The 27,542-nt window shown below is 41.3% G+C and overlaps 1 protein-coding gene across 1 annotated transcript in view; it reads left to right on the top strand.

The window, feature by feature from the left end:
* Positions 1-14,779, top strand: part of robo1 (roundabout, axon guidance receptor, homolog 1) — a gene marked incomplete at its 5' end in the record, with an annotated part of 156,036 nt that extends 141,257 nt beyond the window's left edge. The window contains 11 exons of the mRNA XM_079166405.1: positions 1,119-1,161; positions 2,909-3,063; positions 5,041-5,427; positions 6,190-6,306; positions 7,443-7,587; positions 7,875-8,105; positions 8,802-9,307; positions 9,408-9,569; positions 12,336-12,611; positions 12,702-12,895; positions 13,571-14,779. Coding sequence (XP_079022531.1) covers positions 1,119-1,161; positions 2,909-3,063; positions 5,041-5,427; positions 6,190-6,306; positions 7,443-7,587; positions 7,875-8,105; positions 8,802-9,307; positions 9,408-9,569; positions 12,336-12,611; positions 12,702-12,895; positions 13,571-13,585 — 2,231 coding nt within the window. The 3' untranslated portion in view covers positions 13,586-14,779. The remainder of the gene's footprint in view (positions 1-1,118; positions 1,162-2,908; positions 3,064-5,040; positions 5,428-6,189; positions 6,307-7,442; positions 7,588-7,874; positions 8,106-8,801; positions 9,308-9,407; positions 9,570-12,335; positions 12,612-12,701; positions 12,896-13,570) is intronic.
* Positions 14,780-27,542: the final 12,763 nt, after the last annotated feature.

Below are 27,542 nucleotides of genomic sequence, written 5' to 3'. Positions count from 1 at the left end.
TCTTTGAATTGAAGTGACACAGTGTAAAACAGATAAAAGAAAAGCTCTCTGTGGCTCTCTATCTTTCGCTCTCTCTCTCTCCGCGAGTTTGTATTTACAGTCCTCCTTTTTCTTCCACTCGTGGACTTTCATCCGTCTGAAGTTCTTTGTTCCCTAGAGGTGTGTCAGGGATGTTGGCAGTGCTTAGTGCAATGGTGAATGTGAAACAGTGAATGGGTGAGAGGAAGTAAAGGTGAGAGCAGGAGAAGGAAAGTGAGAGAGACAATGTTGTACAGTTTGTGTTTATGGTTACACTGGCTGATCCTGTCTGTGCAGAGGTCATATATAAACAGTAGCAGTGTTGTTCCCGACTGCCTCGAGGCTTGCAATCAGGTAGAATAATTGCAGTTGCAAGTTTTTTGAACTGCTGTAAATCTTTCAGGTGAAACCCACTCCTTGATTGTGTGGTTAGGTTTCTGTCTCTTTATTAAGAAGAAGAAAAATCCCTGTGCTGGTAGCCAGTGTGAAACCAGGACGTCACAATGCCTTACGCTACAATTTTAATCTTGAATTAGATTGGTTTGCATTAGAGAGACCTAATCTAAGAAGTCCTCTGTCTGCATGCAAAGGGCCAAAGCCACACTTCCTGTTTTGAAAATGAGACAGAATCGACACAGCTAAGGCCCGACCTCCTCCTCTTCCACCTCCACTCCTCTCAGGGAAAAGATTGTAATTCAAGTTGGAAGTTTATCTCTCCTTCACACACCGGCAGCTTAGAGCTCCTTGAAAGAGTCCAACTTTCCGTGCGCGGAGCTTCAAACATACTGAACCCAAGCCAGACAACCAAAGAGCTCTGCATCTCTGTTCTCCATAAGCCTCTTACATGTCCTCCTCCTGTTTCTGTTGCTGTGTGTGCGTGTGTGTGTGTGACTCAGCCGAAATTATGCCACACACATTTACATTCTCACTTGAACTGATACAATAACTCATACTTGTTAAACAGTAGCATTCCCATCATCGCTCACAAAACGGACTATTCATAATCAATATTAATAATTGGACAATGGCAAAGATGCTGATGTGATGACACTAGTAATAGTGGTAAAATCATGTCGGTAACTTATTTTCTCTCTTTTCAGTGGCATATCAGAGAGGAGGAGAAGGTGTAAGCAGCGCTGGAAGGTAAGAGTGTATTTATTGTTTTGAGAAAGAGTGTGTTTAATAATATTTTAAATACTAAACCACATTTTGGGAAATTGAACGAGGACGGTAAACCTCCTGAACAGAGGAGTAGGGTTGGGCAGGTGTACTTCTTTCCAACGAACACTAGGGGGAGTGCTGTGACTTTCTTAAGCAGCAGAGAGCTGAGGAGGGGTAAGGAGGTGCATTAAATACGTTATGATAACAGGAACAAAGCCCCATGTAGTCTGCCAGGAGCCCATCCTCATCCTATATGGTGGAGAGCCACATCCAACCACAAGGCTGTGCCATAGCTTCACCCTAAAACATGAATGGAGATACATGCACATAGCAGTAACGGCACACCTCTTCATGTTGTGGAATGGTGCATTGTGCACAAACACTGACATCTCAGACTGTGCGCATGGCAAACACCGCATCAACTTGCTACCACTCATTTGTGTATCCACTCTATGCCATTTGGCATGTTTACATGCAGCAAATAGTGAAAATTGAGTATGCCCACAAAAAGAGGAAATATGTATTTAATTGTTGCCCTGTCTTTACTGAGAGCACATAATGTACACAGCGCTGACTGTAAGTGTACATGAGTGTGGGTGTTGCTCATGTGTGAATAAATAGTTAGCTTGGAGCCATCAGCAGTAAATCCATATTCATTATATTATCCAGTTCTATGATTGAATCCCATATGCAGCATGGCTGTGTCAGCTCTGCACAAAGACAATGGCCATTCAATATCAACACACAACTGCCGGGGTGATTGAGGAGCTATTGTGAGATTGTATTTGGCTGTGCAAGACAAATGTGTTCATTACCCAAAATGAATCCAAGAAATTAGTCATTTGAGAGGGAACGAGGAAGCGTAATTCAATGCTAATTCAGTGTTGGAATATGCAAACTGGAAGTAATACTGTGGACATTTGAATACTGAAACAGTATATGGCCCTGGTAGAGTAGCCTGCATTCCCTTTGTATGCTAGATTGATTCATTTCATGAGCAATAGAAGGCTATTTATTCTCAGCCCTTTTAACACTCAGTGGTTGGCCTGAGGTCATGTTGTACAGTAGAATCCAGTTGAACAAGTGATCTTGTATTGTATTGGGAATAAAGCCGAAGAAAGGGGAGCAAGGCATGGAAACAATAGAGACGGATGGCCAGGCGATGACGTGAAGGACTGGTCCGCCTGGCTTTTTCTCTTCTGGTGCTCCAGTTTCCTTCTGTATAGCTAAACAAAGTTGTTTTTTTAAATGATAGAGATGTTGTGTGACATCATAGAATCTACTCAGGGAGCATTTGCGGTTCACTGGCTGTTCAGGACGCACATTTCGCAACATTGGGAGTGAATTTTATCTGGTTGTCTAATCCAGGCAGTTCGCTAATGCTCGTGAGGACTTAGGGAAAGTGTCATCGGCTGTGTGCAAGTCAAGCACACACAATCTATTTAGCTGGGCTTTTTTCTAATGTGCTCCCCGGGCCTTTGTGTGTGTGTGTGTGTGTGTGTGTGTGCGTGGGTGGGTGGGTGCGTGTGTGTTTGTCTGTGGCTAAAAGGCAAAAAGTAGTAAAGCTGGATGTTTCCTATTCTCAGCTGCTGGATAAATAAATTCCACATAATCTTCTCTTTCAAATCTCGTGCTACTGTGGGTGTTTCAGTTCATTCACATGAATGTTATTGTGGTGTTGGCTTAGTCTCTTACTATTGTTAACCATTTGGTCCCATTTATTTTACAGGCCTGGTTTGCTAAACATTGGGGAATCTGCCACTCAGCCCTGGCTGGCAGACACATGGCCCAACTCCTGCTCCAACCACAAAGACTGCAGCATCAACTGCTGCACTGCAGGCAATGGCAACAGCGATAGCAACTTGGCAACGTACAGCCGCCCAGGTATGTAGTGCCGTCACTTCCGTACGTAGGAGACAACCAAAATAAACACTCCCTCAAACGCAATGATGCAGTCCTTGACAAAATAACGGTGGAGATAACAAATGTAGGAGCTGGGGGAATCCACGGTGCAAAAGGAAGCAACATCTGATATCTGGGTTACCTCCCTGGAGAGTTGTTCTGTGTATCTCTCCTTTCTATAGGTTTCCACAAGAAAAAGACCTGAAGAAATATTAGGATTAAGAGAGGCTGTGTGCTTGTGTATTTGATTTATCTGAGGTTAAAGTAGAGCTGTTTTAGGCAGGAAATAAAAGGAGCACACTGAGAGGGGCTTATGGCTCTACTCTGTTGCTAATCGAATTGCTCTGCTGATTTCCATACTGTTGTTATAGCCGGTAATGTAATTTCCCTTAAGTGCTCAGTTATTTAAGAAATGTGCAGCGGGCGAAGAGGTCAAGGCTGGACTGCAGACGGTGGCCAGAAGCAGAGGAAGAGAGAATGATAGAGGGAGAAGTGTGCACCTGGAAGACCAGATGGGATGGGGGAGAAAGGAGTGATGATGAATGCCTATATGCTAAAACATACACTGAAATGTATCAGTGGAGGTGGAGAGCGAGAATGTAGGATAGGTGGAGAGGAAATAAGGGCAAGTGACTTATGGAACACGACCAGGTGGCCTTTTGTTTATTCAGCACTAGTGTAGTTGTCAAAAAAAGGAAGCAAATGCGGCCTCAAAATCGTATACACTATTACTTTACAATATACAATACTGTATTCACACACACACACACAAGGTGACCTGTCACATCAGGCAGAGCAAAACTTGTAGCCAAAAAACGTCAGCTTGGATGACACAGGACTTAGTTATTCATTCTCAGCTGTGACCCAAGTCTTAAACAACCCTTTCCTTGGAAACTTGGACTGTAATGAAATGCTTTATGTTCTAAATTAGGCACTTTGGGACTGTGCCTTTAAGGGCAGCCCATAATTCCTGTCCAGCTGTTCTGCCTAATATCCATCCAGCCATTCAATAGTTGTTGCCTACTTCAAACCTTTCCCAACGAGGATTAATAATTCATTTCGTCGACATTATATTCATCAAGTTTAGTTTTTCCGTTGTGCTAATCAGCCGTCTGTGGTTGAAGTGTTCCGCCCTACCTTAACATGGTGTAAGACGTTTAACAGGCTAAAGGCAGCTCTCACTCTTCGCATGACACCCTGCTGTATGACACTAAGGAGCTTGCCAGACGCATGCTTTGTGTGTGTGCCAAACTAAACTCTGTGAACATTAAGAGGATCACTGACTAGGTGACAGTGCAAAGAAATAGGAGTTAATGTCCCTTTATCTCAGCCATAGGGGCGCCTTCACACATCAACCTTTGAAGTGTCGAACTGTTCCGTGCTGCTGAAATGTGAGGCGCGTGGCGCGAGCGGCGTGCACCTACGGCCGGCCTTGGTATTTACCGCAAGGCTGGCTCTTAGATCTGCTGGAGGATTTGAATATTTTATGAGCCAGAGAAAATTGGATCTGTCAGTGGAGCTGTGCTTTTACTGCGCGCCTCATTCCAGGTCTTTGATACAGACACGTCTTTCTGTCTCTCTCAATGAGCAAAGATGCTCCCACCGTCAGATGGAAAATAACAGAGATGACACCCACATTGAGTCATGGATGAGACTGAGAGGAGACTGAGCGAGAAAGGTGTTATACCACCTGTGTCAGTCACCTAAAGTAGATCATCATTTGGCAAATAGAACTGAGACTATAAACGGAAATATGAAAAAATGTCTCTCTAGTGTCCCTCTTTCCAAAGCTTGAAATTATTATGTAAATGAATTTTGCTTTCCTCAAATAAATGCTTTCGTCTCGACAGTAGATTGGAAGAAGCCCTATTGTTTCAAACTTTTACCAAACTGGCATACTGCTCCTAAGCTAATCAGCTTTAGGCGAGATTGACTAAATAACCTCCTCATGTTCTCCAGCCGACTGCATCGCCAATTATAACAACCAGATGGAAAACAAGCAGACCAACCTCATGGTGCCAGATTCAGGAGTCTATGGAGACGTTGACTTGTCCAACAAGATCAATGAGATGAAGACCTTTAACAGCCCAAACCTGAAAGATGGCCGCTTTGTGGGTCCAGGGGGCCAGCCGACACCGTACGCCACCACCCAGCTCATCCAGTCCTCCATCATGGGCAACAACGTTAACTCAGACAGAGGAACCGGAGGGAGTGGAGGAGGACTCCTGGGTGGAGGGGAGATGAATGAAAAACACTGCTGGAAGCCCGCGTCAGTTCAGCAGCAGAAACAAGAAATGGCCTCCCAGCTACAGTACAACATCATGGAGCAAAACAAGCTGAACAAGGGTGAGTGTGTGGCGTACTCAGCAGCCATGGTTAAAGAGGTCATCTCCAAGCCATGATCTTCCGCCACTTGATTTTTCCCTCTGTCTTCTGCTCTCTCCCGGCTCATCCAGCTTCACTGTGGAAGCCTGTAGAAGAGTTCCATGCTCATATTTTCCTCGGTCTGTGTCTCGCTCCTTTTCAGTCAACATCACTCTTTCTTTCTGCCTCTCTGTATGGCATTCATGCAACCCTTCATCATCCGCCATGCAATCAAGTTCAATCTTTGCCATTAAATGTGGGCCAGGCCTGAATTGCTGTCGTCATATGGTATCCGGGTTGTCTTTTTGTGATGAAGGCAGGTGTGAGTGTTTATCTTTGGTGTCGGATTTCTAAAGGACAGACAAAGATAACTCTTGGATATTTAACCGCTTTGAACGAAGCTATCATCACCTTGTTGTACCTGCAGAAGGGAACCACATCTGGTGTGATAGCTTTGAGATTTGTTCTGCAGATGTTGCATGTGTTCACCTACTCACCTGAAAATGATTAAGCATGAACTGCATGCCTCTTGTTGTGTGTAACACTGTACACTGTGTAATGTCTTTTCATGGTATACAGAATTTCACTTTTCCGTTGCGAAATGGTTTTGTTCTACCGATGAAATACCATCCTTCATTTCCTTATTCATTAAAAGTGGATGCTTTGCTTGCAAGTTTCTGAGTTGGCAAAATGTCTGCCTGGGGCCGTACTAACTATACACTCCATCATTCTTCCCACCTTCAGACCGCTACAGAGGAGGGGACAGCCCTTTGCCAGCCACCATCCCCTACAACCAGGCCCATGACAGCCTCACTGGAGGCTCCTACAACAGCTCCGACCGAGGCAGCAGTAGTACCTCCGGTAAGAAAGTTATGGCATAAAGGAAAAAGCAGAACACCTTTTTAGTGAAATAATGACTTTCAATGATGTTTTTGAGGACATACTATACTATGACATGTTATGACTTTATTATTAACATACTATATTGTGACCTATTTGACCTAATTTAATTTAACTGCCAAATTTTCCCAGTTTATTGTTATTTTGAACCATATAATCACATACAACCCCCGGCTCTATTTGAAAATCCCAGTATTTGCTCAAAAGCAATAAATCACTTTGAGACGCTAATAATGCATGCTTTTAAATGGTAATTTGATTAATTTCCATGTCAGCTTACATTGAAGAGAAATTGAAAGGGAGATGCCTTCAGAAAGTGGAAAATTGCAGAACAAAAAGAGAAGTGGAAACTGATAACAATGACTCCAAACAAAGACATGAGCACAATGCCAGGCATTTGCTCGTACCTTTTTTTTCTTCTGGGTGCAACGGCATCCAAGGGATGTTTAAAACAAATTTGATAAAAGGAGCCTTTTTTTAAAAATGATTTCTGTTTTGTTTCTCGGTTTCTCCTTTAATTGGCTCTACTTTAATTCCAGTATGGAGTAGCCTATTTTCATCAGGGCCTCAATGTCTGTCTGCGGACAAGGACAAATGATAACACATTGCAGACGGCATGCAACACTGCCACCTTAATGCCATGTATCCATTCTGATATTGCGTTTGAAGTTCAAGCCATTAAGGAGAAGCCTTTAGTGCTCGCTGCACCTCACAGCTCATTGGTTCACAATTCTAATAGTTTGGTATTAATTGGGCCCCTTCCTCCTACCTTTCCTCTTGGTACTTGATAACACTGCTGTAGGGAAATGGCTGTGTTTTATGGTATTTCCCATCATCTATTAGCTGAGAGGTATGTGTGCACACTTGCATAAAAGTGGAGGGTTGCATTAGCCTTTGCACTCTTGCATGTAAAATGATCTTTTCTTTGTTAGCCAGTCTTGTTAATGTATTTTATCTGCTGTCAATTCCTTGCTCATTACCTTGCGATTTTTCCAACATTAATAATTGATGTGCTTTTCAGAGACAGAGTTAATGTAAGTATGTGTGTCTGCAGGTGTCTTGCGACTGACAGTGTTTTTTTTTTCATTTTTGAGCAGGGAGTCAGGGTCAGAAGAAGGGAGTGCGCACCCCCAAACTACCCAAACAGAGCACAATGAATTGGGCCGACCTTTTGCCCCCTCCCCCTGCAAACCCACCCCCAAGTCGGAGCACAGAGGAGTACTCCCTGTCGATGGAAGAAAGGTGGGACATGTCTGCACAGACACAAAGACACAGACGAGCTGACAGGCATGCACACACTCTATTTAAATACGAGTTCATTCTTCATGCCTTTTCTGCCGTTTCTCGCCTCCATTGGAAGCATTTGCCCCAAGGGTTTCCTATCTATTAGTGCTAGGCTCTTGTCACACCTTGATAGAAGGGTGCCATGAATATTCAGTTTATGTTTTCCTGGCTTCAGCATATGAAAACATTCGTTTTTTTGTGTGAGTGATATGACGGTAACGATGCTTGTTTCCCTCGGTTGGCAGCTGTGAACCAGACATGCAGTGCCCCATGCCCCCCTCTCACATGTACCTGCAGCCTGATGAGCTGGAGGAGGAAGAGGAGATGGAGAGGGGGCCCACTCCTCCCGTCCGAGGGGCAGCGTCTTCCCCTGCAGCTGTATCTTACAGTCACCAGTCCACAGCCACTCTTACCCCCTCACCCCAGGAGGAGATGCAGCCAATGCTCCAGGACGCACTTGACAGCCATGAACGCAGGTACACCTGTGAGATGTCTACTAGCGAAACAAGTAGCAACAGGAGAGTGTATCGGTGTAAAGGTTTTCAGGGAATTTATCAATTATTTGAAGCCTCCAAAGAGAATCACAATCTCCCAAGTATTTGAAATTCACAACTCTTTTTATGTTTTAGCTCATTAATTCCAAAGCCTATATTGAACAGCGCTCTTGGCCATTTTTCAAAAGCAGATCTTAGATTTTAGATTGATTTCTTACATTCTTGGGAGCCATTTGTTTCAGCTCATTTCAGTACAGTATATAAATCGACTTGCAATGGTTTGATTGTTTGAAATAACAAAGACATCACAGTCTAAATATTAGTATTTGTCCAAGTAATGTTTTTTTTTGTGGTAAACGAGCTGTGAGCAGGAATTCATCCTCGTTAGTGCTCAAATAAATGAATACACCATAAATTCAGGATTAAGCTGCCAAACAGAAATAATAATTTACATCATTGTTGGCATTTTTTTAATTGCTTATTATCTGGTTCTGAAAGAGGACAGTATTGCCACAAACTCGCTTAGGTGTACTTCAGAAAATCATCAGAATGAATTTAAATTACATGTGATTTGCAGTTTGGTCCCATGATAATATAACTGGTATATTTGACTTATTATCGATAATATATCCAAAACGTGACGGGTTTCTGATACTGCGTGTTTCTTACCTGTTGCAGGCGCCACACTGTGAGCCCCCCAGCCCCTCCAAGGCCCCTCTCTCCTTCACACACTTATGGGTACATCACCAGCCCATTGGCCTTGGACACTGATGGCATGGAGGAGGAGGAGGAGGATGATATATTGGAGGAAGAGGAAGAGGAGGGTGACGAGACAGACGCAGAGGTGGCCAAGATGCACTACCACCACACCCACCCCCACACACACCCCCACCATCCCCAGATGCACCCTCGACGGTTGCTGCTACGAGGGCTTGAACAGACGCCTGCGTCCAGCATGGGCGACCTGGAGAGCTCGGTGACGGGCTCCATGATCAACGGATGGGGTTCCGCTTCTGAAGAGGATAATGTCTCTTCAGGGAGGTCCAGTGCCGTCAGCTCATCAGACGGATCGTTCTTCACTGATGCTGACTTCGCTCAAGCGGTTGCTGCAGCTGCAGAGTATTCAGGCGTCAGGGTGGCCAAATATCCCAACACACTGGGCCACGAAGTTGGAGGAGCTTCTGGTAGGTTTTATATAGTCGCCACAGCCACAAGAAACGTTACTGCGAAAACATATAAGGAACGGTAAAGCAAACTAAACTATCCCTTTGTTGCTTTTCTCAGCACGAAAATACCAAATAAACCCGTCAAGCCACCGTCCTGGTAGCCCAGTGTCCACAGACAGTAACATGAGTATGGCAGCTGTACACAGGAGGCCTCCTAAGAAGCAGAAACAGCATCCTGCAGGTCATCCAGGAAACCAGCGACGTGAACCCTATAATGAAGGTACACATGAATAAATTGCAGTGTTAACAAAAACACAATAATTAGGATTTCAAACTATTTTCAAAAAGGAAGATATCCAGTAAACTCATGTGGGATATGTATTGCATGTTATTGTAGATTTATACCCGGATAATTAATACCAAGTGAGCTACTCTGTTGCTACAAATATAACTTGTGTATTTCGATGTAAACTTCCTGTTCAGGCCTGAAGTTTAATTTATAGAAAATAGTCTAAATTTATGTTGTGGCCTATAATATTGGTCTGACTATGATTTGAAATAGTGCAACTTGGCCACTAACTAACTCTTAATTTGGTAATCGGTATGAACAGGGTTGTCTGTAAAGGTACTAATGACTTAATACAGCCAACAGACTAATAGAGAGATAGACACAAAATAGTTAAGCTGTATCCCACAAGTACACAGATGGCCAGTTTGTATCAATGACTCTGCCTCCATTCCCTCTACAGATATGGAAGGGAAAATGCAGTTTAGTGTGATGTAGTGTCCGTAAATGACTGAGTTTGGATGTGCCACGCGCCAGAGTTTTTATCATCTTCTCTCATGTGTTTATGCACATGCATACATGGCATTGCTCCTAATCTGTGCAGTGCTGAACAGATCGGGCGAGTAGCGGGCTGGAGGCCAGGGCCATGGCGGGGAGGAGTGGAGGGGGTTTGTCTCAGGGGAGCTCTGCCCAGCTTGGCTGTGCTGACACTGGGATGTCTCTCCACTCTAGCCACTAATGAAATTGATCCAGGTGCTGTGGCTCATACTGAAGTGCCACCTTTTACTCGGTCGGAGTCGAACATAAACTAAACTGGGGCTAAATACCGGAGCAGCTGTACAGAGAAGGAAGAGCTTTAACCTTGTTAACTAAAAGAGCAATTTACTTTTTACAGCATCATTTTTTACAACACACAGCCCACCAGTAGAAAAAAGAAACACTTTTTCTGCCTGTTTCCTCTCGGCTTTGATGTGTGGAAATATCTTTTTTTTATTTATTTATCGCCACACAATCACTCCGCTGTGTACAGTGTGTGCTGTCCCAGAGATGGCTCTCCTCTTAGTGTCAGGTGTCCTTGAGTGTTGGAAGCACTTGACAGGGAGATTTAATATCCAACTCACTGGGAGCCAGACCAGCTATATCACTGCAGAAAATCCAACCCCCCACCCTAAACCTCCGCCTCCTGCCATCGTCCTTATATCCTGGCTTCTTCCCCATTCGCTGCCCCTCCCTGTGAAATGATCTCTCCATCCCGTTCCACTCTCTCCTCTTCTCCCAAGCTCCCCTCTCCTCCGTCTTTGTTTGAGCAGTGAGGGGGCGGACTGACAGCTCTGCAGCTCTGTCTGTCTACCAGTTCTCCTGCTGATTACATTTGATCTGAATGGATTGTTTTTCATTTGGAGGTTATATACCCCCCACCCAACATTCTGTAGCCTGGAAGGCTGGTGCTGAGGTGAAGGAAGGGGATTTCATTTAGTTAAGGAGGACAGTAAAGAAATAAAACCCTGACATTGTTTGTAATGCACACACTACGTGTGTTTCTATAATTTGTTTGTTTTCGTCTCTTTACCTTTCCATGTACTCTAGACTGAGACTACTGTCCAGACAACCTTACCCCTCTCTTACCTACTCATTTCACTCTGCGGATGCTCCAAAGTTATATTCCCCCCCGTGATTCATATTGAATTTGACTCTATTGCCTTTGTCTACCTCCTCTCTCTACTTAACCCTTTCCTTTCTCTTTTGATCTGTCTCAGCCTTGTCTGCTTAATTAACCAGCAGGCCCTCCAATACAACCTCCTTGGCAAGCCCAGAGACACTTTTCAGACCTGAGCCCTGTCCTCGCAGATATTCACTCATAAATCTAACAGGCGCGCTGCTCTTCCCCAGTAGTGAGGCATATCTCACATACTGTGGCATTGATCGGACTGAGGCATGACTCAGGAGGCAAGAGAGATATTAAAAAACTGCAGACGCCTCTCTGCTGTATGATATTGACTGCACCCTTTTGTATTCCGGAGGAGTGGATGGAGGTGTAGGATAATCAGACGAGTGTATTGAAGCTGCCTGATTGTACCAACAAGACACAGCAAAGACATCATCTGCCTCTTCTCCACAAAGTCCAGTGTTCCACAATCTTAAAAAGGTTGCTTTCCAAATGAAAGCAAGATGTAAGAGTTGGCACGTGATACGTTTATTAGGTTTCTAATCCTGTGTGGATTATGAGTGTGGTTACTGACAGAACCATCCTTCAGGTCAGAAGCTGATTAGAAGATGAAAAGCCATCGATCGCAGGCAGACAAGGCTTTTCTCTCTGCATTTTGTTTAGCTGGGTGTGTGATGTGCGAGAAGCCGGGCGGCCCACTGGCCGGCCTCGTATGAATAATGGCTCAAGGACAAGCAGCATTGATTCATTGACAGGGGAGTTTCGAGCAGGTCAGAGAAGCCAGCTGCTGACCGTCACGCTCACCTCTTCCTCCTCTTCTGCCTCTCACTCAAATCTCATAAATATCTATCCAGATTCGTCCTCTCTAATGCCATCTGTTCTGTTTACTGTCTGCACAGAGGAGTTTCTGTTCGGCATAGCTCTGTACAGCTCTGAGTGCACAGTATGTACACACACTGCAGCTGTGTTTGTGTATCACCTTGCAGGTCTGAGACATCTGAGTGAAAGATGATACACACTAAAGTTTCAAAACTTAAAAAAAAAAATGTTGACGTCTGTGGTTAATGTTTCTTCTTCCTGTGTTTATCCTTCAGATCTCCCACCTCCGCCAATCCCACCTCCAGCAGTGCTCAAGTCGCCTACACACCCCTCCAAGGCAGTCCTGGAGGGCCGGGGAGTGATTTCCCCCAAAGCAGGGGAGGTTCGAGACAAGAGAGGAGGAACGGGGGGTTATCGGCCCAGAGAGGGCTCGGACCCCAGAAACAGCTCATCTGAACGCAAAGACGCTCAAGAGAGACAAAAGACTGCTCATGGAGGGAAAGGGAATAAACATGAGGGTAGCACCGCCAACAGGGCACGGCAACACCCAGGTACAACAACAAGAACAATGTGAGGGTTTCCCTCGATGCAATGTGTAGTGTTTTTCGAGAATTCCTCCTACAACTTTTCTTTGTCCCTAGGTTCAGAGGATATTCTGCCCTATAGCCGACCCCAGTTCCCCACAGTCAACAGCCCCCGGGACCCAAGCTCTTCCAGCTCCATGTCCTCGAGGGGCTCAGGGGGTCGGCGAAGAGGAGAAGGAGGCCGCAGGAACCCTGCAGACATGGGCCTTAACACCGCGGGGGCCTTCCAACCAGGAGATGAAGAGCTTGAGGTAAACATTACAAAGTAGTGTAGGTGATGAAAATGTAATGTCGTAAAAATGTCGTAATAAGTTAGGGTATAGGTTGTCATCAGAAATTCATAGTATAGAATCTCATATTATAGTATGTCATGTCAAAAAAATCACAGTATAGTATGTCGTAAAAATGTCGACGTGTAGTATCATCACTGTCATAAAAAATAATCAGAAAAATCATAAAAACATCGTGGTATTGTAAGTTGCCAGGATATCACGAAATAAGTTGTAATATATATTTATTTATTTTTCATGAAAAAGTCATAGTATCGTATGTCATAAAGAAGTTATATTATAGCATGTCATAAAGATGTATTAAACAAAGTCACAGTATAATATGTTGTTCAAATGTAATAAAAAGTCATATTATAGAATGTCCTAAAAACGTATTAAAATGTCATCGAAAAGTTTTCCATAGAAAATAAATTATTGTAGTATTATTGTATGTTGTCAAGATATCAAGAAATAAGTCATAGTATAGTTTTGTCATGAATATGTAAAAAACACATTTACACATTTCTATATTGCAATTTCTTGTCACTTACTGGCTTATATGCACAGAGATAGAGATATATTTGCAGTACGCTGACGTCAATATATCGCTCTAGCTATGAAAGATGGATGTTAACAATGTTTGTTTTTTTCACCTAGATGGTAGAAAGCTGAAGAACAGACGAGGAAAAGAGGAACTGTCCTGACTTTTCCAAGAGTGGAGTACCATTGTTTCTCTTACAATTTTAAATATCTCAGTATTTCACCATCATGTTGGCTGCCATTATGCTGTACATCAGTAGTGTTTCTTTACATCTGGAAAACAGACCAATGGTTTTTTTTCTACCTTATCATTTTCTATGTCCATTAAAAAAAAAAGGAAAGAGTGTCTGAAGATAAAAGAGTGCATTCAAAACAAAATACGCAGTAGTATATTTACGTTTAATTCCAATGCAATATGGAGTGAAATCTTACTCCAGACATTGACATGACTCTGCTTGCCTCGACAAGAACTTTGGAGAGCCCGTACAGTCAGTCGTTACTGTAATAAAATAGCTGCAAGCAGAGAGGGGTGGACTGTCTGTAAATATACGTGTATACATGATGTCTTCTTGTTTTACCCTCTGTGGTACCTCAAATTTGTCTTCCTTTTTTATTTTGTGAATTCTAATTTTATTATGCCAGTAAATATAATTATTATTTTATCATTTCCATCCATGTTGTAAATTGCTATATTATTTAGCTGCCCCAAGAAAGTGCCACTTTGGGATTTTTTTTCTTTTCTTTTGTATTTTGTAATGCACTGTTATGTTTCGTGTTGATGTCAATGTTTGTTATTTGTTTTACTTTGGTTTTAAAAGCACAATCACTAAACTTTATTTTAAACCATTCTATCTATTAACCTTTTTGTCTTACTGGAGGAAAACAGGTATGACAAAAAAGTCTAGTTAATCCTGATGATGATGATGATGATGATGTAGGTTAAGGTTGCTGTTTACGAAGGCTGGGCTTGAAAGGAGACTCCTTGCGTTGTGATTGTCTCCCTCTCCAGTTCTGATGCTAGCTCAAGTGTTGAAAGACAGTTAATGTGAGTCATAGCTGCAATGTATATATCTTTTCGCATTGACCATAAACTCAGCTATTGCACATTAATCGAAATGGTTATGTTGTCTACTAATGCACTTAAACAAATGTCAAATACAGGAAATAAGAGTCACTTTGGGAATCTGGAGAGGTTGTAATTGGACAAGAAGAGTCTCTTTTCTTGATAAGGCAGTGGTAAGGGACCCCTGTTTTTAAGGAGGAAGGGTGCTGTTGTTTATTCATAGGACATCTGCAAGCATTTGTTTCGTAAAGCAAAAAAGTAAAAAGAAGTAATAAAAAAAGATGAATAAAAAATTCAAACTATACATGTTCCTGTGGTATTGTGTCAACCTTCTGAGAGGATAAGGACTGTCTCTTTTTCTTAACGTTAACTAAAACCTGTCAACACTGCATTGGCGAGGCTCTACAGCAGTGTTAGAGCAACTGTCGTTATGTTCAACAATTACAGATATGTGGATACAGATATTACTTTTTAGTGTGTTTATCATTAATTCATCACATGCACCTGACCACAACAGGGATACCTGTCACCCCTGATGCTTGTTCTTAATGAATTAAGGATAATATCAAAACAATGAAATACCAAGTTATGTATGGGAAACAACATTTATATCTGGCCTTCAACATTAAAGGGGAACACCACTTTAAATTAAGAATTCCAATATTTTATTTCCATGGCCTTGGAAAAGTCTATCAATATTTGTGAACACAGTTACTCTCTTAAATCTAGGAGCCAAAATCAGTAAGTACCAAATTTGTGATCTCCCTAGACTATGAACGGGGGACGGATTGTGTGGACCCAATGTTTGTTTTTAAACCCAAATGAGCTTTAACATAAATTATAGCCACATGCTCAGAACATTCCCCTGGGTGCTCTCAGTCTCTCCCATGACTGCACAAATTTGAGCTTTAGCAATCTAGTTTTGGGATTTGAAAGAGGGTTGTTCATGTTTACTGATATTTGGACTTTTTAGTATGGAGCTTTTCATGAAAAAGTCAAATTAATTTTGTATGGAAAAAAAGTTCATAGTGTAGTAGATAGAAAAAAATTCAGGAAAAAGTCATAGTAAAGTATGTCAAACAAAAGTTATATTCTAGTATGTTGAAAAAAAGTCATAGAGTATGTCAAAAAATAGCATAAAATATTCATAGTATGGTATTTGAAAAAAGGTCATGACTAGATTATAGTATTTTTATATGGGAAAAATCCATATTATAGTATGTCGAAAAAAGTAATATATTATATCATTAAAAATGATATTATATTGTATGACGAAAAAAAGTCATAGTGTAAAAGGTCGAAAGAATTCATCAAAAAGTCATATTGTAGTATGAAAAAAAAGTCATACATAAAAATGATAGTATAGTTTGATGAAAAAAGAAATTCAAAAAGTTATAGTAAGTCGAAAAAAAAGTCAGTGTAAAAGTTTGAAAAAATTCATCAAAAAGTCATAGAATGGTACTTCGAAAAAAGTGATAAAAAGCTCATAGTGTAGTATATCCAAAAAATATATAAATATAAGTATAGTACATCTAGAGAAGTCATACTACAGTATGTTGAAAAAAGCCATAAAAAGTCATAGTATAGCATGTCGAAAAAAGTCATAGTTAGAAGGTCGAAAAAAGTAAAAAGTCATAGTGTAGTATTTTTATATGGAAAAAAGCCATATTATAGTATGTCTAAAAAAGTCATAGTATAGTATGTTGAAAAAGTCACAAAAACGTCATAGTACAGTATGTTGAAAAATGTCATGACTAGGTCAAAGTATTTTTATATGGAAACATTTATATAAAAGTCATAATATATTATCTCAAAAAATCATAGTATAGTTTGATGAAAAAAGAAATTAAAAAAGTCATAGTATAGTATTTCCAAAAAAGTCCTAAAAAAGTCATAGTATAGAAGGTCGAAGAAAGTCCTAAAAAGTCATAGTATATAGTATGTTGAAAAAAGTCCAAAAAACAGTAATAGTATATTATGTCTAAAAAAGTGATGAAAGTCTTACCAGAGTATTTAAAAAACAGTCTTAGGACGCAATGTCGAAAAGAGTCATAAAAAGTCATGGTATTGTATTTCGAAAAAAGTCATTACAAGGTCAAAGTATTTTTATATGGAAAAAGTCATATTATATCACAATAATAATAATAATAATGCATTTTATTTATAGAGCGCTTTACATTAAAATCATCACATAAAAAAGCTATTCACTAAAAACATAAAACACACAATGCCAACAAAAAGTAATAAAAAAGTAATAGAATAGTATGTCATAAAAAAATCATATTACTACCCTGAGCCTTCCACTCAGCACTTATTGTATTCATACTATTTTGTTCCTGCACTGTACTTTTGCTCTAAAAAAGGAGATGCACTTATGACTTCTGGTGACTAGTTCTCTTGAATACCTATGTTGAATACACTTATTGTAAGTCGCTTTGGATAAAAGCGTCTAATAAATGATTGTAATGTAATGTAAGGCTCTACATCCAAGGAGGACAGCCTATAGCGGCACCCGGCCGTGGGCATGGACCCTGTAGAACTCCCGTCCTCCCTCTTGCTCTGATAGGGTGTTTAGAGCTGATAACGCTGTCCCTACATTGTCACCACGGCCGTGTAGCGCCCACCCTCTGGTTTCCCCTCAAGTAAACACTGTTAGCTCTGTCAGCACTGTTGCTGTTAGCACCATTAGCCGAAAGCTAAGGTTGACTTAAATCATTTATCAAATGTATACACTTTTTCTAAACCATACCATAAATGCACTGGGAAACCCAGTACATAAATACATTCGTAAATACATCCCCAATCACCTGTTTGCATAGCAATACTTGTGTCTGCTCGGCCAGGCTTTAGAGTTGAGAGGAAAAAGCTGTATTAGGATTTGGCTACACATGCAATATAAGGATCTTTTCATGGGATTGGTTTACAATAACAAATATAGCAGGATTGTCATTTTTAACCATTAGAAAAAAACGTAACTACTTAAAAAAAAAAAAAAATGTAATCTCAAATAATTCATTTTATGGTTGTTAACCATGTATGCAAAGTACACAACACTAACATTTGTGGAGCTATGAAAAACGATTCATACAAGTTTACAAATACATTTGTTATAGCTTTAACTGAAAAGCATCACAATAAAGCTCAATGTCATTGCATCTATTGCATTGTAATTTGAAATCATCATAGCTGGCCTCACCCGAGAGGACACAATGTACTTCAACAACCACAGTCAAGGAGGGAACTATCAATATCCTCGGCTCAGAGGCTAAACAGACATTTCTGTTCTGTACAGTAGCTATTCAAATGCATTACCGAATGCCAATTCCATCAGTGTTTGCCATTACTCACAATATCAGTATCCCATGTCATTCAGTAAGGGCATTTGGAGCCTTAGAGGGAAGCTAAAACCAACGGTGAAGGAATTATATTGAATTTGACAGACGTAGATTGCTGCCAATTAGGCGTAAGGAGGCTTCAATGAGGTTACATAAGAGAGCAAACACAGTACTCCTCTTATTTCCCATCACTCACACCGGTGGGCTTACTGCTGACGCGGCAAAACAAAATATCCATAAAATCAGAGGATGACATTGGATGACACACAGGGAGTTCTCGACAGAAACCCATCCTAATTAGAGACCAAAATAAATGCGTTCCAGTTTATTACATCTAACCTGCCTACTGCTTGTTCTCACGGAAGCAATAACCTGGCCTATGGGAGTCTTTAATGTCAACCGCTGTCTGTCTGGCTTATTGAAACACCAGTGATGAAGAAAGAGAGATGGTTCCTCCCCTTTATACTTCCTCCTGAGCCTCAAAGAACTGGAATGGAAGTTCTGTTTTTACAAGCTAATGACTGGCTGCACAACTGAACGTCCTGGAGCCTCAGGAGACCGACGGCTCCGAGTCCTCTGCTCACAGCCATCAGAGTGACGGCATTCTTGTCCATTTAATTTGTGTTTCGACGCCAATTTTTAAATGTAAAAATACAGGAATGTACAGATGTAATATCATCAGAAGCGTAACAACCTATTCTACAGCATTTTCACATCTGATATGCATCGTTATCTTTGGAAATGAAATAATGTAATTAGTGCCCGACATTGGATGTTTACAGAGAAACATTTTAATGAATAACATCAGTATAGTTCAGTATGTTTATTATGGTTTAGCTTTGACACTGTGGTCTTAGAATTCTCACCCCCTCCTCCTCTGCGCTCTCTCAGCTTTCGGAGCTCCCTTCCCCCCTTCATTCCCCCAGGTGTTCGCTAATAAGCCCCTTTCTAAACAAGAACAAATTTGGAACAGGAGAGAGCATCCCCTTATGCCTCCATCCATCATTTTAATGAGTGGAGGTGTGTCGAGGCCCCGCAATGAGATGCAGGTGATTAAGGATATTAAGCGGATACACTGGCTGCCAGGGTTATTCACCCCATAATGGCATGAATATGCACAATGAGGCTGGATGGTCTTTGGTCTGGTCCTTACAGTTACTCTACCTGTGTGCTCTAGGGAAGGCTCAGAAGTGTAGTGGCATGTCCACAGCATTAAAACTGGGGGAAGGGGAATTGAAAATGGGGTTGTGTGTTGCATTTAGTACAATGATATTTTTTTCCTCCCTCACTTTGAAGGTTCTTGCGTATAATGTGTGAAAAATACCGAGATTACTGTGCCTACAGGATATCCACACTTATAGTATACACCAACTGTAATGCCCAGCAAATGATTGGTAATAGAGCTAAAACTATTAGTTGATTAATCAATTCACTGAAACCAATGATTACCTATCTACCTTAATAACTAATTACTTGTTTGAGTTGTTTCCCAGTTTCCAGCCCTATAACTGTGAAGATTCAATGTTGTCCTATGAAGATGGTGAACTGAATATCTTTGGGTTTTGGACTATTGGTTGGACAAAAACAAGACATCACCTTGGGCTCTGGGAAATAGTGAGGGACATATTTAACTACTGTGACATTTGATAAACCAAACGATTAGATGATTAATTAGGAAGATAATTTGCAGATTAGTTGATCATGAAAATAAATCACTACAGCACTAACTGGTTGCAAAAATGTCTTTATGGACTGTTTGTAAAGTTGCATTTTTAGCACATTTTATGACGATGCATACATATTGCTCTACTAAACTAGAATAATACATGTACAATTGAATTAAGAAAAATGCCTTGCCAATAACTAATCCTTTGTTTAGCCACAGTAACAAACTTCAAAAGAGCTAAGTGGACCACTGATTGCACTAAGAAGTCTAAAAAAATAACACGTCTTTTCCTTAAGTACATTTTACAGGTTCTGAGCACTTAAAATAGCACCTGCACACAATCAGCTTCACCAACTTCACCAACTTCCCATGAATGAATGAATGAGTCTAATTCCTCAGAAAGAAGAACATTTGAAGACAACAGATTCACTCAGGATTTAATATACCAATGTCAGTATGATGCCTAATTACTCTGTATAGAAATAAACATGTACACATCTGTAATCCGCAGTAACCCCAACTCCTCTTCAAACATCCTCTTTCTTCATCCCTTCAAATGTTTCGGTTTATCCAATCGATAATTTGAACTGCTGTTGCTTCCCACCCTGTTCCAGCAGCCAGAAACTAATTTCTTTTGTGCACATTCAGGCTGTCTCTCATTTCTGAACGCCAAACTGCTTCATTAACCTCCTTCCCAAACTAGGAGGTAATTAAGTGTACAGCTGTGCACTGTCTGACAACTCATCTTACTGTCGCCATCCTCCGCGAGAGCGTCAGCAAGGAAGCCGCCATCACAGGTGCACAGTGTGTAGACAGCTTACCAGCACCTCTCCACAGCCATTTACACTGCAGCTGCAGGTCAAACGCCACCTCTTCAGACGATCAATCAAAACTCATTTACGTTTAATGATCTCACCAACCAACTCATCACAATTTCACATCATTACAAAAAGTTGCTTTTAATCAACGTTAAACACTTTGGCTTGTTTCAACATGTGAAAATTGAGCGGAGCGGAGTTATTGTAAAAGATAGCCGTCAGTGGTGATACTGCCAGACGCAATGAGAGAGGGAGTGTGAAAGCCAGCCAAAACCAAGTTTTTTTTTAATAACCGGGAAGTAATCTGGGTGATTTGTACATCCATTTGTCACTTAGCCAGTCATTCCAACCGTCCTTATTTAGTGCCGATGGGGTCCACACAATTAACCCAGAGGAATATGGCCTCCTCGTTGCCATCGCCTGGAATCTTCCCTCCCTCAGCTTTTTCTCTGCCGTCCTCTTTGCATCCGTAAGCTGATCTCATCATCTAACATTTAATATCGCCAATGAGTTATCGTCTTTATCAAAGTGCTTATGATAATTATTAATACTGTGATAAGACCTTTGATTAGCGGGATACATTCACCAGATTCACTGCAGTATAGTTCTTATAATAAGCACTTTAGCTAAAGAAGCAATATCAGACTCCAAACAGAGTCCAAAGAGGCCGACCAGCTGTGGTGCAGTCAGAAAAGAATGAAACAGTTTCATTTATCAACACGTGCAAATTATAATCCAAACCACCACGGTTTATCAACAAGGCGCATAACTGAATATGATGAACATATACTGTATAGCACACACTGTGGTAGGTGGACACCATCCAATATGCTGTGCATGACTCAGCTGTTAGGCATGCATGAAAAGAATGGCGATTCTTCCATTCTAAAATTGATTCACAAATGACAAAAATGTATTTTCAGAATAATATTAGGTAATAACTTTTAGGTTGACAAAAGCAAAAAGGCTGAACCCAACTGCAAGGGCACAGCGCCTACAGCACACTGCGCTCTTACAGCGCTTTGGGGAACAATGGCTCTCCGTATCGGCCGATACCCAAAACCTAGGTATCGGTATCAGGACTGAAAAAGTAGAATTGGTGCATCCCTACTCGTTCATACACGCACATTTCAGGAAGTGGAACTAGAGGATATGTAGCTGCATTTTTGCTTAAAAGGCCTAAATAACGTAAGCAATCGATTGTTAAAATTGTGCAGGATAATTTGTCTGTCAAACGAATGAAATCATTTACTTATACCTTCAGGATTTATCTACATTTTCAGGAAATTTAATTGTGAAACCATTGACACAAATAACCAGATGGCAATGTCTGCTTTTGCAGAAATGCAGTAAATTAAATAATAACCTTCATCACATTGATGCAAAAATGCTGCAATGACAGAAAATAACCAAAGCTAAACAAGGGAGTGATACAGAATGTGCAGCAATATCTACATCGATAACCTTATAATCTTCAAAGCCCTACTTGAGATACCGTTTTCATCAGGCGTTGATGTTCTTTAGTCTCCCCACCGTGGATTGTTGATGGCTCCTGTCCAAAGCAATTTTTCTTTCATTGCAAATACGATTGATTTCTGCTAAATTATGAAATAGAACACTAATAAAAAGCCTTCCACACAGAGAGAAATACAGTGTAGGTGTGTAAAACCACCACCCACTCATTTCCCTGTAAATTCAAAGAAACCCATTAGTAGGCTCTCGCCTTAGACAAGGTGTTCAAACCTCTAATGACAGTATTGAAATAACCCTTGAACCCATGCTACTCCTCCCCAAGGTTAGGAATGCCCAATGCAAACATAAAATCACACCATTCAAAAGCGACATGTTTTCATTGCTCAACAGCATCGCTGAACACGCTCAACAAAACACTGACACGACCAATCATAGAGGCTAAATGTAAATGATGATAGACAAAAGGCCTGGCGGTGCTTGATGTTCAGCGAGGGCGCATAATGGGGATAAATTAGGGTGTTTTCTTAGTCAAATGACCTGGGGGGTGCTGGTGATTTTGAATGGCTGGTGCTCTTCAGGCATTGACAGACAGAAAGTGAGGACAAGGGTGAGCAGGCTGTAGAGGTATTACCAGGAGGGAAGGATGGTGGCGGTGGAGTTGCAAAGGATGTGGGCACCTTTGGATTCATCTTGCCTCCATACCAACTACTTGTTCTGCTATTTGTCTGTTGCTGACAGCTTGTTGACTGACTGAGTGTGGAAGATGAGACATGGGTTCATCACGCTTTGTGTGGCCTCGGGGCTTTTTTCTCTTCACATAAGATGGCTGATGTGCCTGTGTTGCCATCTTTAGCTGTTACAGCCCAGCCATTTTTCTCTTTTATGACTGTGACCTACTTGAGAGCAACAGCTGCACCCTTTCATCCCCATTAATCTTTTTATTTGATATGTTTGTATGTTAACCAATTAATTCAAAGTAGATAATGGGAGTGATTGCTGAAGACAGGTCAGAATCATATGACTGGCTTGAGGTTGTATGTTATTTGACTGCAGCATATTTCTAGCTCGTGTCCAGAGCTTGTTCCATCGATTATTATTTTTCTTCCTATCAAAAAAGACTAATGAGCCCAAAGAATTCCACTAGAAAGGTTAATACAATATTGAAATGTCAGGAGATTAATGATATTGTTCTTTCTTCCTGTGGTCCTGTAGGAAAGGGTGACAAATGTCTTGCCCTTTTCAGTCTGTTCCTCCCTATTTGTGATCTTTTTTCTCTTTCCCCCACATACTCTTAGACTCTGTGTCTGTTTTTCTTTTATTCTCCATCTCCCTTTTTTTTTCTCCCTCTCTTTGTCTCTTCCTCGTTCTCCTCCACTGACCGTAGTCTCCAGATGCCAAGGACTTATCCTCACCACTGCTTGTAAATGCTGTAGCTATATGCAGTGACACAACACAGGAGATGGGCTGTGCTGTACACCCAGTGCGTTTGTCAGTAAATGAATAGCACTGATCCATCTTCATTAGGAGGTGGTGAGCTTTCAACATGAGGAGTCTCCTTATGCACCACACCATCAAACTGTATATTGTTACATTTCAGCTTAGTGGTAGAGAGTCAAAAATCCTCTAATGTGGTTTGGTCCTCGTGATGCAGATGTTCACTAGTCTTATGTGTTCAGTGCTTCTATGGTGCACATATCAACTCCCCCCCCCCCCCATGCTCCTGCAGCAACCTGGCATGGGGTCCAAGTTTTAATCAACTCTGCATAATTGGAGTGATTCCCTGTCTTGCTGTATATTTCAATCCATCTGTATAATTACGGTGAATTAAAGTCTTTGTCAGAAGGAACGGGGAGGGAGAAGCCTCACACATACACCCCCCTCTCACTGTAGCTCACACAATTACACACCATCTTGAGAGAAAGAGGAAATTACCTCTTTTGTCATCTCATTTTTCACTGGTGGGGGCTAAACGTGCATGAGCGTCAACAATAATTAATGCATAACGCCAACCTGTGCACAGAATATCTCCCATAGCCATTTCAACATTACAGGTCTATCAATTAGCTTCACACTTTAACAAAAATGCAGTCTTGTTCTTTAGGTATTCTCTGCTTTGGGACTGGTGGTAAGAGGAACAGCGGGGAACTGTGATCTTCCTCCTTGCAATGGGGGGTATTGGCCAGCCATGCCTCAGTGAGGTAATTGCATCGATGAGAAGAAAAGCAGTGGCTTGCAGGCGAGCATGGGTCATCATTACTCTGTGTGAAGCTACCAGCCCTAAGGTAGGCCATTACTGCAGTGTGTCAATAGCTGATGCTGTTCTATCATAGAGGCCAAACGTTAGACCTCCCAGGGAAAAGTGATCACTTCCTGCCTCCAGGTTAAAGGTTCAGGCAATTACAGGGACGTCAATTTATCTTCTGTCTATACGAGGTGATCCTCTAATTTGGTCAAATAAGATCTTGCACTGCCAGCAACTGCAACAAAAATGGAGATATGAACATTGCGTCTTTCCTCTACTCACCATTCTTGTCATTGCTCCTTTGATACCATCATTGGCATCCTAGTCATAGGCTGATCCCTGCTCTATGTCGCTCTCATTTCCTCATCTCATCCATCCTGCAGCAGACAGCTACTATCTCTTACTCTATATGGCAGACATCTGTGGAGTACGGCCAAATCACTTTACTATCCCACAGGGGGAACAGTCCTCCCATAACTTCCACCTCCATCCAGGAAGTCCTGCATTAACCATGAAGCTAGTTTGCCAAGTCATAAGGTTTCATTCATTTCATCAAACCTGCCAGAGCCTTTGAATAATTGCTCCTATACGGTGTGGCTCTTTCCTCTTTTGTTCTGATTTCAAGCCAGTCATTGTTCAGTCTTGAGGTTGCGGTATTGTTTATGATGTAGTTCACAAGAAATATGCCGTACAAGTGAAGCTTATAAGTCACGAGGAAAAAAAGGTCATGAAGAAAATGATATCTCAGCTGTAGCTTTAATACTCTGTGTATTTTTTCCACAGTAGAAATGTGATAACCATGCTACATGTGGCTTCCTTTGACCACAATCGAATCTAAGCCTTCTTTATCGTTATTTATTGTCCTGTCTCTGAAGGTCTTTTGTTCTAAAACAGTCGTCTCTCAATCTTCAGCCCTTTATGAAACATTTACCACTGACCTTGGCCTTCTCTCTATTTTCACCTCACTACCTCTTCCCTTTTGACCCTCGCCCCATCTTTCCCTCCTTTTTATCTCTCCATCATTGTCACCCTGCCTGTAACTTCCCAGAAATTGTCGCTTTCCCTCGCACAATGTTTCCGACAGCCAATTTATACAGTGGCAGGACGCATCTATCTCCTGGATGGCTGAGGAGTGCGGCTCTGTCTCTACCGTCTCCCTGCCTCGCTCACAGTCTTACCTGCAGCCCTGGGCTCTCTGTGACTCCATCTGAACATGTTTGCGTCATGAGAGTTTGCTTTTAATTTGGCAGGTGTGAACTCAGTTGCGTGGAATGAGAAGCATATAATGAACTGCTCCGACTTTTATATTTTTCCACCAATCAATAAATAATTGTAGTCACTTGTCAAGCAAAAAGTACCAACCGTTATCTGGTTCTATCTTCCCAAATGTGAGGATTTGCTTCTTTTCACTGTGTTATATAATTGCAAACTCAATATTTTTGGATTCATTTAAATTTGTCCTTGGCTCTGGAAATTGCAATGGCTATTATCAATATTTTCTGACACTTAAGACTCTAAAGCTCCAAACATTCTTTGTGTGATTTAAAAACTGAAAAAAATGGCATGACCTCTTGAAATCTTTTAATGTGCTCATCATAATAATGTATCTGACATCCACTAAACAACCCTTCAAGTCCCCTGTGTCGCAGATTCAGCTTCTGTAGGTTGGTCCCTCAGCTAGACTCAGCATTAGGATCAAAGCATCCATTGGATGTGACTCAAAGTTCACATGCATTAATGTTGTACTCAGTGCTACTGGTTCTCTTTTCAGTTACACCACGACTGGCCCTGACTTCCTCGCTACCCCTGTCCTATGTGAGTCCAGGCATGAGATGTGTGCAGCCAGCAGAAACGGCGAAGCTCGAGCGAGCTTGTGCACCAGCAGTAAAGAGCAAAACAAGCTGTAAGTGGAGTACACTGGGTTATGGTCTGCTCAAACTACTTCTAAGTCCTTGTAGATTTACACAGCCCTTCAAAGCACCACACTATATCTGATGAACTAATGTGCTGTCTGTTCCTCTGTATATCCTCTTAATCAGTCATGTAATGAACTGCGCTGGTTTTACTGTTAAGATTAATTATACATCAACCCAATTAGACACAGAACATCCATGCTACAGCTTTATCTTATTACAAGACCAATAGAAAGATCAAAACTCTTCACAATATAAGTAGGCCTTTTCGTTCAGAAACCAGTTATCTCCTTGAGGACACCGAGTCAAAGTAAGTTAGTGTAAATATTTTTCTTGGAAAGAGGACAAATCACATGCTACATTTTTTGTCACAAGTTGTGTTTTTCCAATTTGTGTTTGTAATTAGGGTGTGCAGCACCCAGACATCCAACGGATAATCTGGCCTTTCTGTATTAGACTGGAAGTGGACCGTGAAAGTAATTGGTGAGTGTAGCACAAATTGGATCTAAGCGTGATGCGATTTTTATTCCTCCGAGGCAATATTTGCAAAGCGATTAGAACAATGCTGCTGAGGTACATTTTCAAAAAGCTTTATTACATACGTGTAACGTTTATGATCGAATGTTAACAGATCCAGTAATCAACCCCAAGGTGGGAGGTAGTGCGCGAAGTCAACTGGGATGAAGGGAAGAACCCTTTAGTTTACAACTGTGGCTTTGGCTGCTTTAAATAGGAAATACATAAATTATGAAAATAAATCCACATGGTTTTCATCACTCAACTGTTTCCAAACTGAACCAATTAGGATTCATATTAGATGACTCTGAAATAAACTGCCAAATCAACCAGAAGAAATATGGATTGCATAGTTTTCTGAAAAAAAGAAAACAAAATCCCACAGAGAGATATTATCCGTTCCTGTTGGGAGAACTGTCTCACCCGAAATAGGGTGAGACACTTACAAATAACACGATTAGAGAAAAATGTATTAGCAAGTAACACCACTTGGTAATGAGATCTTGAGCTTGAGTGGGTAACCACTGGGGATTCAGTAAGCCAACCAGAGTCATACTGGTGTGACCCTGGCATCAAAAGTGTAGAGATTGGATATATCTGGAGTCTGCGGGCACTTCCAGCTGATAAGTGGGGTTTTTATCACTTTGGCAGAATCCTGGCCAGTATGCCTGTTGGAATGCTGAACAGGACTATTGTGTTTCTGGGGAGTGAGGACGGATGGAAAGAGGTTTTCCTCTGAAGACAAGGAGGTGTGGGAGAACTGATGTCATCAGACATTGCATGTGTTGTGCCAACATAAAGATGGATATGAGCTCTTTCGGAGATATATATATATATATATAGAGGCACAAGGGCTCCAGCAGTATGCTGAAGGTCCAGGGTCAACAAGTTTCAGGTCGCAGCGGGAACAGGAAAACGCAGCACATTCACACGAGAACCGGCAAATGTTTTGCACTTTTACATTATAATGACTTAAACAATTAATCAAACATTCAAATTGTTGTACATTTTGTCAAAGGACGAATTTTTATATTGAATAATAAATTCAGCACTACATGAAATT

The sequence above is a fragment of the Pholis gunnellus genome (assembly GCF_910591455.1).
Source record: "Pholis gunnellus genome assembly, chromosome: 9".
NCBI lineage: Eukaryota > Metazoa > Chordata > Actinopteri > Perciformes > Pholidae > Pholis > Pholis gunnellus.
The sequence above is the reverse complement of the archived record's forward strand: the minus strand, read 5'-3'. Positions and strand labels throughout refer to the sequence as shown.